General features: G+C 39.1%; 1 protein-coding gene across 4 annotated transcripts in view; it reads left to right on the top strand.

Moving 5' to 3' along the window:
• The first annotated feature begins 3482 nt into the window (after positions 1-3482).
• The window catches only part of Stac (SH3 and cysteine rich domain), a 168578-nt gene continuing 154755 nt past the window's right edge, over positions 3483-17305 (top strand). The window contains exon 1 of one of the 4 annotated variants that reach the window (XM_004857883.3): positions 3483-3886. In XM_004857883.3, the coding sequence (XP_004857940.1) occupies positions 3776-3886 (111 nt within the window). In that variant the 5' untranslated portion in view covers positions 3483-3775. The remainder of the gene's footprint in view (positions 3887-17305) is intronic. The other 3 variants (XM_087182126.1, XM_013076994.3, XM_013076995.3) reach the window with 3 other exon arrangements.

The raw sequence follows: 17305 nt of genomic DNA, 5'->3' as shown, positions 1-17305 counted from the left end.
ACAGAAATCACAGGGTCTTGATAGAGTTGAGACTTAGATTGCAACTCCTTTTCCCAAGCTTTACTAGCTTATAGTGGAAATGATATCTTACCTTGATATCACAACTAAAATGACATCACAGTTTGTAAAGCAGGACTTACAGACTTCTCTTCCCAATATTCCTGGTAGTGTGAGAAGGTATTTCACACATACCCATGAAAAGGTATACTTTTGGTCAGGCACATCAGTACTACATCAGGTATCCCTAAGAATTACTGTGCAGGTCTACCATGTCCTGAACCCCAGTACATGGAAACTATCAGTCCTCTCCACTGTCCTCTGGGAATTACTATCAATATATCGATGTCCCTTCAATCACAAGCTCAAGGCTGGCTTTGTGACAAATGAGAGCATTCTCATCACTCCAGAGCTAGGAACTGAACATGACCTTCCAGGCTCAAGAGCAGCAGTGGCTGTGACCTGTGCTCCAAATATTGATTCTTCCATTTCTGTCAGTAGCCCTCTCCCCACAGACTCAAACAAAGCAGCTTTCTGTTCACTCCCATGAGCTACATCCATCCATGTCAATGAGCCCCACATTTGTAGACAGCCATGACTCTCAATGAAGAGTATTGCCGAGCCTGTTTGATTTTAAATGTCATTTTATTCTAGAAACATTCAGGGTCTTTTTCTATTCAGTGTGTAAGAGACACTTGGAGTAACTAATGTCTAGATCATCTTAGAGCTCAGCACTACAAAGGCAGCCTCTTTTCACCATCTTGTTAACAAACACTGCGGCCAGGGGCTGAAGAAACATGAAGAACATAATAATGTCCCTCCTCTAGCAATGGAAGGACGTACAATTTTGTCACTGATTACTTAAGGAAGGATACCATGGCAACATGACATTGATTTGGAAATCTGAATAAGATAAATAGGTAAAGATGGACATTTCAGGAGTAATAAATGCCTGTGTATGGAAGAATAAGAGAAGTTAGGTAGATAACAAAAGATGGAATGGAAAGGAATTTATCTGAAAGAAACTCACAAGCAAAGGTTTTATTTAGTTTGAGAAACCACAGAGAAGTCCACAGTTTCCTAGGATAAGTATCTATTATTTATCAGACTGAAGATTTCTGTTACTGAAATAGGTTAGGGTGATGAAGAGAGAAGTACTAAATTCTTTAAAATTTTGCATTAGGTGTGGTGATGCAGACCTGCAGTCCAAGCTACTCAAGAGGAGGGTCACTTGAGACCAACAGTTTGAGGCCAGTCTGGGCAATGTGGTATGACCCTACCACAAAAGAAAGAAACTGAGGCCTAGAGGTGTAGAATATGTGTTTAGCCTGTGTGGATCCTGGGTTCAGTTCCTAGCATCACAAAAATTTTTTCATTATTACTGGCAAATATGATCACTAATTAGAGCTAAGCAGTTACTTAAAATATTGAGTAACATCTTCAATTCTTTTAAAAAATCAATTCTAATGAGGAACACTTTATAGAAAGCCACAGTACGCCTGCTCACCAAGACTAAAATTTCCAGTAGACCCTGGTAGCTTTACTTCCTGAACCCGGATAACTCACCAGCCGCTGCAGTCCAGTGCGTCCACTGCTCCGTTCAACCCTTGCTTCCCTCTGTGGAGGCAGTCACTGTGCGTCTGCAGGTTCGGCCGCTGTTTCCTCGCTGAGAGTAGGGCTCTGGGAGAAAGCGCTGCTTGGTACCTCCCTCCTCTTCGTTAGTCTCTCTCTTCACTCTCCCTGTAGACTTCAGTTCTCACCTCAGATCCTTCCTGGGTCCCACAGACTCACTTCCCTCCTTCTTCTCCTCAAACTGCTATGTATCAGTGTCCGGACACAAAATCTCTGAGAGGCTCTTCGCTGCTCACCATTCCGCCATCTTCCCGGAAGTCTTTGGGAGCTTTACTTCCTGAGAAAATCCCTGCAGTGGTTCGGGTCTCACATATGGACACACTCACTAGAATTCTGCACTTTGCCTTATAGAAATTCATGTAAACTTTGTGTGCATGTCTGCGTTGATTAATCGCTGTGTCTCTCAGCTAACTCAAGACCCATCAGTATAAACTTAATCTATGTTTGCCCCCTGCTGTATCAGCTTCTAGGACAGTATCTGGTACAGAATAGGTGCTTAATAAAAACATGTTGATACTGCTGCTCTTGTCATTGTGTGTTCTGCTTGCTACTGGTAAGATTTGACTCTTAGAATTTTGTCTCTATTGAGCAGTCAGGAATTGTGTTTTAAGGAAGAAAACCAGTGACCATTTAGGTTAGTAAATATGGCCTGGCCAAACAAGCAAAAGTCACTAGCGAATTTAGAATATTCTGAGTAAATGCTAAATATTGTAAAAGGAACACACTTAGAACAGGAGCTTTCAGCTGCAGTCTGGGATGGAATCATAATTTCATTCCCTAGGACAAGCATTCTTACAAGAATGCAGGACCAGATATATCACTGGTAGGCTCCAATGCAAAATAAAAATGCAGCCCCTTGTTAATTTTTCGTTTTTAAAAATGAGAGCATTAAAGCAAGCACAGGGCCCCTTGTAACAGCATAGGTTGTGTACCCATGACTCTGGTGCTGCAAAATCCACAGTTACAAGTTCACAAATTTCAGTTAGAAAATTAAGGAAGGAGCGTTTTTTTTTTTATCATCAGGGAAAGGGTTTTTAAGTTTCTAGATGTATTTTCTTCTGCAGCACACTCAGGTTGTGTATCCAAGAGAAAGTAGACCCTTATGTACCTTTATTTGGTGATGCTATCTCACTGTTTCCAAAAACTTGGAAAAGGCAGACTGGTTTGCCCCTCTGTGTATAGTCCTAAACTTGCCAGCCTGCAACACTGATTACTCCTCAGCTGCTAAGGCCGTGCTTAGATTTGAGGTTTCACAATCTAAAATGTATAGATTTTAAAGCCAAAATGGGTCCAAATACCAGTACTATCATATATAGTTTGGTGACCTAAAGCAAATTACTGAAAACCTCAGTTCCTTGGCCTCCACAATGGAAGTGATAGTACCTAGCCCCATAGTTTGGTTGTGAGGATTTAATTGAGGTAAAAATGCAAAAGGCTTAATGCAATAAATGCACAAAAAAGAGAAGCAGCTTTACATCTACCTGAGTGGGGGGTAAATGGCAGTGCTCACAAGGATTGGGACCCCCACTCTGATTCTTGCAGTCATTGAACCTTATAGGCAGTTAAGTCAGAGTCTATTTCTTGGGTGAGGAATGAGATAGTTTTTGCAGGTGGTCCCTCCAGGCCACACCATTCGTGGGTTTTCTATGCATTTTAGGGAAGAGGGCTTGGTCGCATTTTCACCGCCCCATCGAAAGAATCACCCCGACACGTAGTGGTGAAAGCTCAGCCTCCTTGCAGAGCTCTTCTGGGCACTGCCCCCTCTTGCCCGCACTACTCCCGGTGGCCGCGAGCCCCGCCCAGGAGCCGCCTCCCGCGTCTCGCTCCTCAGGCGGGCAAGCCCGAGCCCACTCGCTGCTGCCGGGTGGGTGGCAGTCACGACTGTGCGGTCGCAGGCGAGGTGGCCACGGGAACTGCGGGGCGGGGAGTGCTCTGCCCCCGCCTGCGGAAGTGCAGGGGAGGTGGGCAGGGCCCGGGGCAGGGGCGAGGCCGGTGGAGGGTGGGCGAGCCGGCGCCTTGGCGAGGATGGAAGTCCCCGGGACGCGGAGCTGAGCGAGTGACCTAGCGCGCGGCGGGCAGGGTGCGCCGGAGGAAGGCGAGCCTCGCGGTTCCCCCAGGAGCCCAACACCTTTCCCGCGCGGCCACGATGATCCCCCCGAGCGGCGCCCGAGAGGACGGCGTAGATGGGCTACCCAAGGAGGCGGCGAGCGCCGAGCAGCCGCCCTCTCCTGCATCCACCAGCAGCCAGGAATCCAAGGTACCGCGCACACTTGCTCCAAGAGAACACAAACTCACTCTTCTCTCTCTGTCCACCTTTTCTCTTCCCATCTGGGGCTTGTCCGGGGACCTAAGACGCGTTTGTAGTTTGGCCTGGCCTCTCGAGGACCAGCCGTCCCTTGAGACTTGAATGTCCATTAGGACCCACTGCTAAAGATGCTGGACCACGTCCTGTGGACCCAGTCTTTTCTCCTGCGCAGACCCGTTGCGCTACGCTTCTACTCTGGAAAGCATACACAGTTCAGGGGAGGGCAGAAGGGTCTTGATTATTTGGTGCTTTGATCCTGCGGATGCACCCAAGCTCTTGTAGGTATTAGGTGAATTCTGGGGGCAGGGGTGGAGACAGCTTAGGATACTTTTCCAGAAAACCTTGGGCACCCGGCCAGCAAGGAGTATCTTATCCCGAGGGTCTCAGAGACCCTTTGCTTAGCAGGGCCCATCAATATATTAACAATAGTAAAAACTAGAGAAATACTGCACTCCTGAGAAAGTTGGTGCTCTTCTTGTAAGTTAATACTCTAGGAACTTACACTTGTCTTTGTAAGTCACGCAAACATCTATACACAAAACCAACTCCACAGCGCTTCTCCTGTCACTGTTACACTTCCTCTGAAACTCGTGTAGGTGCCAGGCACATGTTTGGAAAGCTTGGAAGAGGATCAAGTAAAATGTATCTGCTAACAGAGCAATGCCAAATGGCAACTCAGCTGGGAGCGAAAATCGTAAAATGGAGTTTGTAGTGTTATGGATTTTGGTTAGGTACAGGGCTTCTGGCTCTTTGTACAGATTTTCTTGTCAATATCCCAGGCATTTTTGCAATATGAGACAGACCTTGTTTAGTAGCAAAGAAAAAGAGGTTGCTAGTTTAGAGGGCAAGTTGGATGGGGCAAGAAAAAGGGCAGTCCGGTCTCCCTGCACAGAAAACTCTAGAAGCCACTGACCACATCAGTAGCATCAAAATCACAAGCCCAAGTGGTTTGGTATGATGGTGGCCACTGTACATTTCCCAGCATCCCAAAGTTAACCATCAAAAATGGTAATCTAAGACAGAAATCTTGCTTTCATACTTTTCATTTTTTTCTGTTAATTGCTGACTATCTGACCATAAGCATGAGTGTCCACTATTCTAAAATTCAGCTGGAAGTGAGGAAAAAAATCTCCACCTTCCAAGATCATTGTGAGAAATACATGAAATCAAGTTTCCACCCTGGTACAGTGTGTTTATCTTTTTTCTTTCTGAGATAAGGAAATGCAATACATTACCCCTCAAGTGATCCAATCTAAAGCAGTCTCACCATACACATACACCCTACCTCTCTTCCATGTAGAAATTAAAGGGGTTTCACATTGTCCAAAACTATCAGTCTTCAAAGTGATATGGGGTAGTGGCCTTTCAAAGATAATCTAAAATTCTTTAAATGGAGCTAAATGCAAGAGTGAAATTGGTATTAAACTTTTTTGAATTGGACCTGTTGCTCTGCATTAGGTGAGTTAGCATTTGGATAAAGAGCATGGTTCAAACACACTGTATGAGTTTGCTATTTATAGATGTCCTAATGTAAATTATTTGGCAAAGCAAAAGTCTCATATGTAATGCCCATAATTATCCACCAATTTATCTGGCTTATGGTTTCAGAATTATACAAGTCAGTTTTTGCCAAAGTGATCTACACATCTGATGTGCATTTATACATTCCCACATTTGCTGTCATGGCTTAGTCATCTTTAGTAAAATGGAGAGCAATGGATGGACCCCTGAACCCCAGGAAACTGAATAAAAATAGTGTGCCTGAATGTGAATTTTCCATGACATAGCATTCACAATATTTTCAAAGGGCATGTACCCCTCAGAAAAGGGTAAACTACTGGTGTGGGAAGAGAGCATAGTGGCATAAAACAGAAATAGAGAAAGGATGTGTTCCTCCTTTACTTGGATGACCACATTTGAAAGCTCATTGGCATTAAGGAGGATCTTACACCCTAAAGATGGGAGCCCAGTAGGGAAAATGTGAGCAAGACAATAGGAATCATTCCATTTTACTCTCCTTGGAAGTAGTTTGTTTGTCAAAATATATATATTTCAACATAAGTAAAAATAAATTTCAAACCTATCACCACTAGAAATGTCAAGTAAGTGAGGTGCTGGATATGTTCAGTAGCTTGATTTAATCATTCCACATTGTGGTTGTTTATATACAGCAAAATATCACATTTTGCTCTATGTATGTAATGCAATCATGATGTCAGTTACAAATATTAATAAAACTTTTTTAATGTACCTCATGGAACAAACATGATTCAGGTCACTCTGGGCATTAAACTCTCTCAAGGAAGACTTAAAATTAGTTTTCTTAAAAACTTATTTTTCAATGTAAGATTAACAAATATTCTGTAGATATTTGAAAAGTCCAGACAAAAATAAAGAAAAAATATCAACCATAGGTCCGCAATTCAGAAGCAACTACTGACACCATTTTGATTTATATTTTACATCATTTTCATCTTTTTATATATTTACATAGTTCAGAGAACAACAGTGAGCATACTAAATGCTTCCTATAAATAAGTCAGGGATCACTCTAATGTTCAGAAGCGGAGATTCTATTATTATTCCCATTATATGGATAGAGAAGTGGAGGCTCAGAAAAGTTAGATGACTTACCCAAGATCATGTAGCTAGTTGAGTGACACAGCAAGACCTGGACAAGCAGCTCAGGAGCTCTCAACTTTCTTGCAACTGTCATTCACACTTGTGCACCATTTCATGTTTGCCCCTTTTCACTTGATGTCCTAAGGATTTTACACACCACACCACCATTGGTTGTATCTTCTTGTCTTAAGAAATCTTTGGAAATAAATCGAGCCCCGTGACTATGTGAAATGATTAGTAATCAATTCTTGCCTAGCTTCTTTGTATTTACTTGGGAACTCTTTCCCCTAAGGGTATATTGTAGAAGTAATTAAACTGGTTATCACAGAATCATCTGGAAAATGGTACCATCACAAGCCCTCTAGTACAAAAGGCCCACAGAATGTCATAAAATATAAAAAAGTCAATAGACTGTCTGACTCCATAGAAACACATAAAGTATCCCTGAACATAAAATGAGTTGCTAAAATATCTCCAGAAGTCCACTTGCTTTGCAAATTCTTTGAAATGCTAAATCAAAGTATTAAAATTAGAAATATTAGAGATCATCTATTCCAGATATTTTTATAATTGTGGATCATTTTAATTGATTAAATTTATTTTATTATGGAAAATTCAATATACCCTAAAGAAGTAAAACTGTATGAATAATCATCATAGACCCTATCACCCAACTTCAGTAATGAGAATTCATAGAAAGTATGTACTGTATTATTTTACACATTATCCCATTATGATCACCACTGCCCCTTCCCCATACACTGTATCATTTTAAAAGCAGATTCCAGCCATCCAATCATTTCACCTGAAAATATTTCAAGTTGCATCTCTAAAATATAAGGATTCTTTTTGTAAATATGACTACAATCCCATTAACATATTAGAGATGTTTTAAATCAAGAATCAGTGTATTTGGAGGTCTGTGGTCTTCAGAAAATCTGTGAATAAAGAGAACCAGCAGTCAAAATTGTACGTGTACATGCATTCTTTGAGGAAGGATTTATAGCTTTTATCAGATACATAAAAAGTACATAGCTTTCAGTTATTACTTCAGTGTTTATTGTAATATCTTTTTCTCCCTCCCTTTTCTTCCTGCCTTTCTCTCTCTGAAACTGGGGCCCAATATGTCTAAAATCACACCGATAGTTATTGGCAGTACTCCTGTCTCAGAACCCTGTCATACACTCTGGATATCCCAGCACAATTTTCTCAGACCAAATTTTCTCATAGTACACATAGTGGTGTAGTTTAATGTAATTGTGGTTTTTCTTTTTCATTAGATGATTGAAAAAGTTTGAAAGACGCTAATGTAGCTCACTCCATTCTTTCCACTAACTATTCCAAAAAGACCACGGTCTATTTTTAAGTGCTGAACAGAGGTCACTGAACCAAAGAAAAATTTCATATTTCACTATCCCTTATCTCAATGAGTGTCTGTTCTCCTACTGATCTACTGAAGCCATAGAAAGCTTACTAGGATGTAATGTGAAAGTTTGATGTGGATGCCCTTTGCCATCACTTATATGACCAAAGGTCACATTTTGATGATGTGGGAGGATTACAGTTTTAGAGGTCAAATAGACAAGATCTGAAATCTCTTCTAACCAGTACCCACCTCTGTGAGGTTAGTTACTCATTGTATCCTCATCTCTAAAACAGGAATACAAATATCCAATTGGCAAGCCATCCAATTGTAATGCCTAAGAAAGTGTAAAACTGTAAGCATATATAACTTGAAGCACTGTTTATATCTTCTTCTTTTTTCAAATCAAAAGACTTCCACCACTAGCTAACACCAAATACCACCATTTAAATAACTTCAGTAACCACAACTGACATTCCCTCTTATTACAGAATATTCTTTCTTGGACTTGTAGTTATGCTATTTACTTCAGGGAGATTCCATCTCAACTGTTTTGCATCCCCAGTACCCTCGAACATGTGATTTAGTTTTTTGAAAGTGTGCTGTAAGCCATCCACTGCCCCTTTGGAGCCATGAACCAAGGTGCCCTCTGATTCCTGAAAGGTACTGTCTGACATAAAACCATCACCCAAGCTAGGAAAAAGAATCCCTGAATCTCTCAAAAAGGTTTTGATGTCCATCCATCAGCAACTATTTATTTAGCACCTACATTGTGTCAGTATAGCTGACGTATGTATCTGAAGCTATTATAGAGAAAGAGTGTAACTTCTACCTGAGAGGGTGGGAGTGAAATAAAACAGAACCTTGGCTTTGCATTCAAATCACCTGGGAAACCCTGGACATAGGCTAGACCTTCTAATTTGAAATCTCTGACAGTATTTTTTTTGGGGGGGAGGGCACTGGGGATGGAACTCAGGACCTTGCGCTTGCAAGGCAGGCAATGGAACCACTGAGCTAAATCCCTGGCCCTCTGACAGTATTTTTTAAAGCTTCCTTCATGATTTCTTGTGAAGCTAGCTTTGAGAAACATTAGTCTAGCGTCTAAGGATGACAGAATGTCCAAGAAAGCAAAATTTAATGTCTTCCTATCACTTTCTTTCCATTCTAAACAAAGTACTTGAAAGAAACATTTGTACTGGACCGGGGATTTAGATCAGTGGTGCCTCCGCCTGCCTCACAAGCACAAGGTCCTGAGTTCTATCCCTGGTACCAAAAAAAACAAACAACAAAAAAACATTTTTACTCACTGTCTTCTTCATTTCATGTTTATACTTTAATCCAGAGGAATGACTTTGCTAAAGGTGACCAACTTGTTGTCCCTCATGTTACTCAAGAATTTTAAGCATTATTCAGAAGCTACTGGATTTACATGGTTGACTATAACCTTATTTTAGTTATTTCCAAGCTTACAAAAGAAAGTTCTTAGTATACTTAGAAAAATATAAAGTCAGAGTGCATTCATCACACAACCACCCAGAGATAAAGACCGTTACAGTTTTTGCTGCATTTATTTCATATATGTTTCCTTTTTGGGCAGATGCCCACTGAAAATAAAATTGGAATAGTATATTCATAAGTGCACATTATGCTTTCTGTTCCACCTAGTGTTTTACACACATAGACACAAAATTTACTGTAACAGTTTTCAAGTGTACACTTTTATTAAGTACATTCACAACCATCCATGTCCAGAACTTTTCACTTGCAACTGAAATTCTGAACTCATTCAACACTACTTTCCTATTCTTCCCTTCCCCCAGTCTCTGACAAGTCCAATTCTATTTCTTTATTTATATATTTGACAACTCTAGGTGCATCATATAAGAGGACCATATAATATTTGTCCCTTTGTGACTGATTTGTTTCACTCAGCACTTATATTGTGCCATGTGTCAGAATTTCCTTTCTATGGCTGAACAATGTTCTGTTATCTGCATGTACCACATGCTTGTTTATCCATTTCTGTGTCAATAGATACCATTTGTGTTGCTTCTATCTTTTGGCTATTATGAATAATGCTGCTATGAAAATGGGTACACAAATATCTGTTCAAAGTCTCTCCTTCATTTATTTTGACTATATAAACATAAGTGGAATTGCTGGATTATATGGTAATTCTGTTTAAATATTTGAGAATTGAAGCATCAATTTCTACAATATTGTACTATTTTAGTTTCCCACTGGTAATGCAAAAAGTTTCAGGTTCTTCACACTTTTTGCCAACAAATTATTTTTTATTTTAATAAGTTCAAGGTAGTATCTCATTATAGTTTTGATTTGTATTTCTTTAGTGGTTAGTTATGTAGAGTATCTTCCCATGTGCTCATAGTCATTTGTGTTATCTTCTTTGAATAGATGTCTACTCAAGGTCTTTGCCTACTTTTTAGTTGGTTTGTTTGGTTCTTGTTGTGGAGTTGTAATATCACACTCATTTAAATCAGCAAATTTAAAGGACAAAGTATTGAATTTTGTCAGTTTTTAAATTATACTTGTTTACTAAGGAAGGTTATTTTCATGTTTTTATTGTCTTTTTTGTGAATTATCAATTCATGTCCTTGCATATTCTAATAGTGTTCATCCATTTGCTATTGATCTTTAAAAATCTTTATGCATATTAAAACAATCTTTCTTATACATTGCAAACATTTTCCTAAATTGCAATTTGTTTTTTAGTTTTGTTATACTTTCAACATAGATTTCTTTTCTTGTGTTGTTAAATGTCTCAAATGTATTTGACTACAGTTTTTTCTTTTCATTTATATTTAGAAAAAGTCTTCCTCACCCTGGGAGCAGAAAAATAGTGATCCGTATTTTTCTCTAGATCTTAATATATACTTTTATTTTTATCACTTTAATCCATCTGGAATTTATGTCATTATGAGGTATGAAAGATCTAATTTTTTCCAAATGATTAATAGGTATTTTTAAACCATTTGTTGAATAATTTATTATTTTTCCACTGATTTGAAATGTTACATTTATTATGTAATAAATGGTAATATGTACTAGGTTCTCTCGCATTCATCTGTTGTATTTTAATGACTTGTAACTTTATTTTTAGGTTTAGTACTATACTATACTTTTGCATTGCTATTATATTTTAGTTACAGAAACTTTATAATAGCTTTGATATTTGATAATACAAGTATCTTCTTGAAAGTTTTATTTATTTATCCATCTGAGCTTGCCTTTTTGTTTTTCTATCAAGTGGTAAAAACAATATTTTGGTGAAAACCTTTATGTCAAAGCATTCAGAATCCTTTCTGCTAGCTTTTTGAAAGATACACTGCATAGTAGCTACTTTTACTCACCTACTGTGCAATTCCACAATAAAACTTCTCATTAATATCTGACAGTAACTCTATTTATTTGTTTCTTTGTTTGAGACAAACATAGTTCATGCTAACCTTCAACTCACTATGTAGCCCAAACTGGCCTCCAACTCAAGGCAATCCTCCCGCCTCAGTTTCCCCTGTGCTGGTATTAAAGGCATGTGCCACCACACCCAGTCCTATCTGTTGATAATTTATTATATTGAAGATCTGATAAGCTGGGTGTGGTGGCACATGCCTGTGAACCCTACTCCTTGGGAGGCTCAGGCAGGAGGATTGCAAGTTCTGGCCAGTTTAGGCAATATAACAAATAAGCAATACCCTGTCTCAAAATTTAAAAAAAAAAAATTAAAAATGGCTGGATATGTAGCTCAGTGCAAAGGCGCTGAGATCAATCGCTACTGCTGTATTGCAAAAAAAGAGAAAAAATGATAAATATTTGAGCAGATAGATGTTTATAGGTGACAGCTGGCACATCGGAAATTTATTTTTATATTAATTTTGTAATATAAGATCTTTTAGATTACATTTATTATTCATTAACAAATACAAAAAAGATCTAAAAATGGCCAACAGGTATATAAAAAGATGCTCATTATCACAAGTCATTGGGGAAATTCAAATTAAACTGCTATGAGATACCACCTTAAGGCTGGCTATTAGCAAAAAGGCAAAAGGAAATAAATGTTAATGAAGGAATAAGAATAGAGAACTCAAGTAATGCACATGTTAGTAGGAATGTAGATGAGTGCAGTCATTATGGAAAGCAGTATGAAGGTTCCTAAAGAAATAAAGAGCAGAAGTGCCACAGGACCCAGCAATCTCCTTTCTGGATATTTATCCTAAAGGAAATGAATCACTAGCTTGTAATGTTATCTGCACTTCCATACACACTTCCAGCATAGCCAAGATATGGAAACAACCAAACTATCTCTTGCTACCAAACTATCTCTTGCTAGATGAATGGATAAAGAGACTGTGAAAAAAAAAAATATATATATATATATATAATGAAATGAATATTACATGTGAACTGGAATATTCTGTATAAAGTGGAATATTCTATAGGATGGAATACTATTCAACATTTAAAAGGAGATCTGCCATTTGCAACTTATTAATCAATCTGGAAAACGACGTTGGTGCTGAGTGGTGTCCTTCACTCCCCTGGAAGCCACTGCAAGTGCATACTGAGCTTAAGAAAGATTATGTGGTACACTGCAATTTCTACTTCAAGAAAAATCCATTTCCAACTAAATCATTCCATTAAGATCCCCTTCTACACAAATCTCACACTTTCTACTCATATTCACAGTTAAATTGAGACAGTCTTTTTTTAAAGATAAATGATGCTCCTAACTCACTAGGATTTCTTTCAGGAATGGATGAGGAATTGTTTCAATTACTTTGTGGCAAATATGGAAGTAATCATGTGATTGTTATCTGTCCTTTGGCCTCTTTATCTGATGGATTATATTAATAGATACCCTAATAATAAACTCTATTACGTTCCTGGAACAAGTCCTACTTGACCATGGGGATTTTCTTTTAATAAACTTCTGGGTTTTGGTTGCCAATATTATATTATTTTTACATGTATATACATAAGGAAAATTATTCTGAATTTGTCACTTTAGTGTTCTTGGTCAGATTTTATTTTTAAGGATGTGGCAAGTTAGAAAATTATTTGGGAAGATGTCCATGGATTTTTTTGGCCCCTGTAGAACCCAGAATTAATCTTTTCATTCACTATTTAGAAGAGGGGAAGTAAACTGCCCATAATATCCAAAACTAGCACCTATCTTAAAATAAATATTGAAAGCATTTTGAGTCAAATTTGTTGATTTGCATTTTGCCAGAAAAGTGTCCTTTCATTTAAATCTTCATAGCATCTCTGGAAAAGTTTCAGCAAGACAGTCCTAAGTCCTCCCTTCAGTCTCAACTAACTGGACTCTCCCAGGAATCCTGTGAGCTTCATCCAATGGACACCTCCTTTTGTGGCTCCCCATTGTTGTATAACATTGTCCCTTGGGTCTGGATTTAGAATGAGGAACATTAAACACCAGTGCACAAATCACTCCCTTATGGAGAACAGGGAACCTCTTGCCCTCTCATTTGTTTCCCATTCTATTTCTCTTACAATTCCTCTCTTGTCTTAATGGCCATCTCCCTCCTTCACCCAACCTCCAAAGGCCCTCAGCCCTTCCCACTCTCCATCATCTTTCCAGGTCTTTACTCAGCTATACCTAACCGATTCATATTTCATCCACAACCTGATAACTCCCAAATCTGAATCCAATCTGAACATCTCTCTTCTGAGCTCTAGTCCCCTGTATCCACCTGCCCCTTGAACAGTCTTTCTTGATCCACATGTTTTAAATTCATTCTATATAAAACTAAACTCAGATGTCACCTTGGTTCTTCTAATGTGCTCTTCTTCTTGTGTGCTTATTCATAGATAAGCATTGTCCATAGTCAGTCAAGCCAGAAAACTAGAAGTCACTCATTTCTGGCCCTGAGGAGGCCGAAGCAGAAACATATGAAGCAGTGTGTGGGTTGGAGACAGGATGTCTCTTGGCTCCCATAGGATGGGTCATTTATCTTAAATAGCTGAAATTTTTGTCAGCATGTTTTCCTTGTGTCTGGGAAGAACTGTGATCACAGAATGAAGGATTGAGGTCAGACACAAAAGAAAGAATAAAGAACAAGGACCCAAGCCACTCAGAGTTGCCAGAAATGCCATTGCTCCTTTGTGCTGAAGGCTGACATCAGGAGAGTAAAAAGAGGCACCAGACTTCTGTGTGCCCCTGCTATGATCCCACATTTCCCCTCTCCCACTCTCAATTTTATCAGAACAGGATAACTTGGAAATCTTGGGAAAGAATCCCATCACACTCCTTTTCCTAAAGATTTCAATCAATAGAAAAAGCACAGTGCTACAGGGACCTTCCTCTCCCTGTTTCATATGCACACAGGTCTGCATATCTGCTGACCAACCCATCCCCCAACCTTCCTCCTCCAGTCTACCCTCTGGAATTCACCCTACAGCAGAGTCCTATCTTCAGCTTCCTCTCTAAAGTATCTTTCACTTGTTTTTCTGGCTCCTTGTCCTTGCTCTGCAGGACTTTCAAGTGCTGGCTCTTTTCTCCTCTTTCAGATATACTGACTGGAGAAGTAGATTTACTGCTGCTTCCAGATTATTATTCCTCCCATAAAGCTTATAGGTTTAAAATGTCCTCATTCTCTTTCATCTACTGTTTTCCTCTGTAAGCCCCTATCAATCCCAAGTAGGTCACCCCATCTCCATGACAGTACAGCCAATCTCTGGCTAATTCGCTCTACCACTACTCCTGTCATAATCCTTGGTGATTTTCATATGTTCCATCATTCTTACTAATACCTTGACTTCTGAGTCCTTAAACGTTTTTCCTCCTATGATTTTGTCTTCCACCCTCTTCCATGTCAGCCACCCACTTCTGTGAGCATTCCCAAGACTTTGCCTACACAAGGATCACACCCTTTCCAGACTCTCCTCTTAAGGCTTCCCATTGTGTGTCAATCACCTGGTATCTTTCCAAATAATTCTCATTAGCACTTCTATTCCAATAATATTTCACCCCGTCTGAGTACAAAATTCATTAAACGAGTAAGCTTACCCTCTTTTCACTGATGCTCACGCATTTTAGCTTCTCAGATTCCACTTTTCTATCATTGTAATTAATCTCTCACAAATACTTTCACCCTCCTTGCTCCTGTGTTCCTTTGTTCAGTGTCATCTAGAGAAATTCAGTCCTGCCTGGAAGCAATTTTCTACTAACTCTGTTTCTGCACTTCTGGAGAAAGTAGACAAGACAGTATAGCATTATTTCAAGCAGGGATAGAGCTACACAGAAGAGTACATGTACAAAGGGGTGTCATGGAGAGCTAGTGTTCATGTATGTGTGTCCTTCCCCCCTCCAAATTCATATATCCAAGGTCTATCCCCAGAGTGAAGATGTTTGGTTATGGGACTTTAAAAAATATTGTCATGAGACTGGAGCCCTCTTTCAGCTGTCTTCCATCTGAGCATATAGCAAGAAAGCATCCAAACACCTGTGAGTCAGGAGGAGTGTCATCACCAGGAAAGTGACCATGCTGGCACCCTGATCACAGATTTCCACTTTCCACATCTATGAGAAGTAAGTACCCATTCTGTGGCGTTCTTGTCACAGCAACCCAAGCTGACTAAAGCAGTGACCAGGAAAGAATCTATGACAAATTGACTTTTGAGACAGAAACAATTAGGGAGTAGGGCAGGAGCTATGTGAAGATCTGAGGGAAGAGGAGAGAAATACAGGAAAAGCTCAGAAATGGTAGCAAGCTTACTTTTTTGAAGGGCAGCAAGAAAAAGAATTGGGTGCTTATTGCAGAATGAAAAGGGGGAAAATGAAAAGAAGGAAGTCCGGAAAGATAAAAGGTAAATCCAAGGACTAGGTCTGCACTATTTAATATGGCAAATATTAACCACAGGTAGCTAGTTACCTTTAAGTTTAAATTAACTAAAATTAAAAATTCAGTTCTTCAATTATACTAGCCATATTCAAAGTACTTGGTAAGTACATGTGGCTCGTGGCTACTGTGTTAAAAGCTACAGATTCTGGAATATTTCCATCATCACAGAATATTCTAATGGATCGTTATGGTTAGAACCTATGGAACTTAGTGATTGTTATGGTTTATATCTAGATAGTCCCCCTAAAGCTTCATGTAATCATGGGTAGGACCTTTGGAAGATAATTGGATTGTAGGGATATTACAGCTGACTTGCTGTTTGGAAGTGGGGCATGGTTGGAAGAGACAGGTCACTGTGGGTAAGACTGAAGGATATATTCCCCTTCCTGGCTTCTCACATGACTCTGCTGGTTGCCATAAGGTAGGCAGCTTTCCTCTGCCAGACCCTTTCACCATGACACTTCTGCCTAGAGCCAGCTGACCATACAAGGACTGAAACTGTTAAACCATGAGCCAAAATAAACTTCTCTTTTAAATTGCAGGTTAAGGGTATTTTGAAAGTAAGGAGGCCAGTTTGAAAACAATAATAGTCTCAATTAAGAAGTGTTATTAAACAAATATGAGTGAAAGACTTGGGGAGTGATCAGTTTTAAGATATAATTTGAAGCAAAAATTTTTTAAAACTTGCTATGAATATGGTGTATGGTGTGAAGGAGAGAGCATCTACAGGTGACTCTTGAACTCTTGTAGAGTTAATAGGAGAATCAAAAGGATACTTCTATCAAACCTTTTGTGAAATAGGAAGTCTTGTCCAAATGTGTGTTGATAGCAGTCAAGGTAAACTTTAAAATAATGGTATGTGGAAACAAAGCTTTTGTACATAGGGAAGGCAAGGGGCTTGAGGGGGGAATGGGATTAAAATAAAATAAAATTTATTTTAAAAATAAAACTACACATTAAAAAAAATAATGAAATGTGAACTTAATCTTATGGATAATATTATAAAGATAGAATAAATATAATTGGCTTGCCTGAAATTGCATACTCGGAAGAAACAAACAAGAAACTTGAAGAGGTCAGTTGAAGGTCTCAGAGCCTGAGCAGAGGGATCTATATTTGAAAGATATGATAAGAATTGTCATTAATGTTGTAATAGTGAGGTGAAAGATGGATTGGCATGGCATGGAGAGCAATGAAAGCCAAGGAAGTAAGCAATACAGTGTTTAAAAAATTATAGACAGGAAACAGGAAGCAAGAGAAAAGAACAGGCATGAGAGGAATTTCAAAGACAAGTACCAGTGTCTAATTCCCGCCCAAGGAGCCATCCTCTCCAAATCTGCACGAAGGATAGAGGTTGAGTTCAACCAGGAGGATTCTTATCTGTTAGACTGTTCATTCAGAGTGGAATGGTCAGATTAATTTAATAGAGATTCCAAGATCAGAGCCAGGAACCTGGAGACAGAAAATTCCAAAGTGTAGGGTAAGAAGCAAGAAAGCAAAAGA

Source organism: Heterocephalus glaber, unplaced genomic scaffold, assembly GCF_053883595.1.
Source record: "Heterocephalus glaber isolate CG9 unplaced genomic scaffold, H.glaber_assembly_v1.0 deba00001472, whole genome shotgun sequence".
In the NCBI taxonomy this organism is placed as follows: Eukaryota; Metazoa; Chordata; class Mammalia; order Rodentia; family Bathyergidae; genus Heterocephalus; species Heterocephalus glaber.
Note: the sequence above shows the minus strand (reverse complement) of the source record. Positions and strands in the feature narration are given on the sequence as shown.